Below are 821 nucleotides of genomic sequence, written 5' to 3'. Positions count from 1 at the left end.
AAGATTATAAATAAAATAATTAATTAATATATAATATAAAATAATTAATCTTCAATATAATTCTGTTCTTTAATTTTCAGGCGAACAGGGATGAGCGGGAAGCTGTCCGTGGGTTGCAGGTCCTGCTACATCGGCCAGGAGGATGTCCTGGCACCGATGATATCCTGCGGCGAACTGATGGAGTTCGCGGCTAAGCTCAAGTTGCCACCCAGTTATAATTTCAAGCAGAGAGCGGCTGTGGTAAGTACAGATGTTTCCCTTAATTATTAGACTCACAAAAATTTCTTTAGGATTTTCGATCTAAAAAAAAACAAAACAAAGTAAAATACCTTTTGAAAAATTTACTCAATTTATTTTAGCACTCTCATAAATTGTATGAGTATTAAATTCAACAAAAGCCTGAATCTTTCGTCTTTAGTTGTCTTAAAAAATGTAGTCTGTTCGGTGTAAATTGAGTCTCGAATTTACTGTCATTTTCTTTTGGGTAATTTACGAAGAATATCAATCATTATTGCAACCAGTAATCTAATACACCTTGTACCTTATTTACTAAAATGTATTTAACATTAATTTCTGTAATGTTTTATTTTTTTTGGTTAAAAAAAAAAATTATGCCAAAAAAAAAAATTTAAGAATATTTCTTTATTTTCAATACTAGTATAATTGTAATAAAAAAATAATAAGATAAGTAGAATTAATCGAATAATTGCTCAAAGGAACGAATCCTTAGGTACAGTTAATATAATCAAATATTCCATCTTTAGGTTGAATTGATAGCATATCTGACCGATTCAATATGATTAATAATAAAATATATATAG

General features: G+C 28.9%; 1 protein-coding gene across 1 annotated transcript in view; it reads left to right on the top strand.

The window, feature by feature from the left end:
* Window positions 1–80: 80 nt before the first annotated feature.
* The window catches only part of LOC136797077 (ATP-binding cassette sub-family G member 1-like), a gene marked incomplete at its 5' end in the record, with an annotated part of 39861 nt that continues 39120 nt past the window's right edge, over window positions 81–821 (top strand). The window contains 1 exon segment of the mRNA XM_067052590.1: window positions 81–240. Coding sequence (XP_066908691.1) covers window positions 81–240 — 160 coding nt within the window.

This window comes from Halyomorpha halys, unplaced genomic scaffold, assembly GCF_000696795.3.
Source record: "Halyomorpha halys isolate HHAL.00 unplaced genomic scaffold, Hhal_1.1 Scaffold1164.1, whole genome shotgun sequence".
Lineage (NCBI taxonomy): Eukaryota > Metazoa > Arthropoda > Insecta > Hemiptera > Pentatomidae > Halyomorpha > Halyomorpha halys.
Note: the sequence above shows the minus strand (reverse complement) of the source record. Positions and strands in the feature narration are given on the sequence as shown.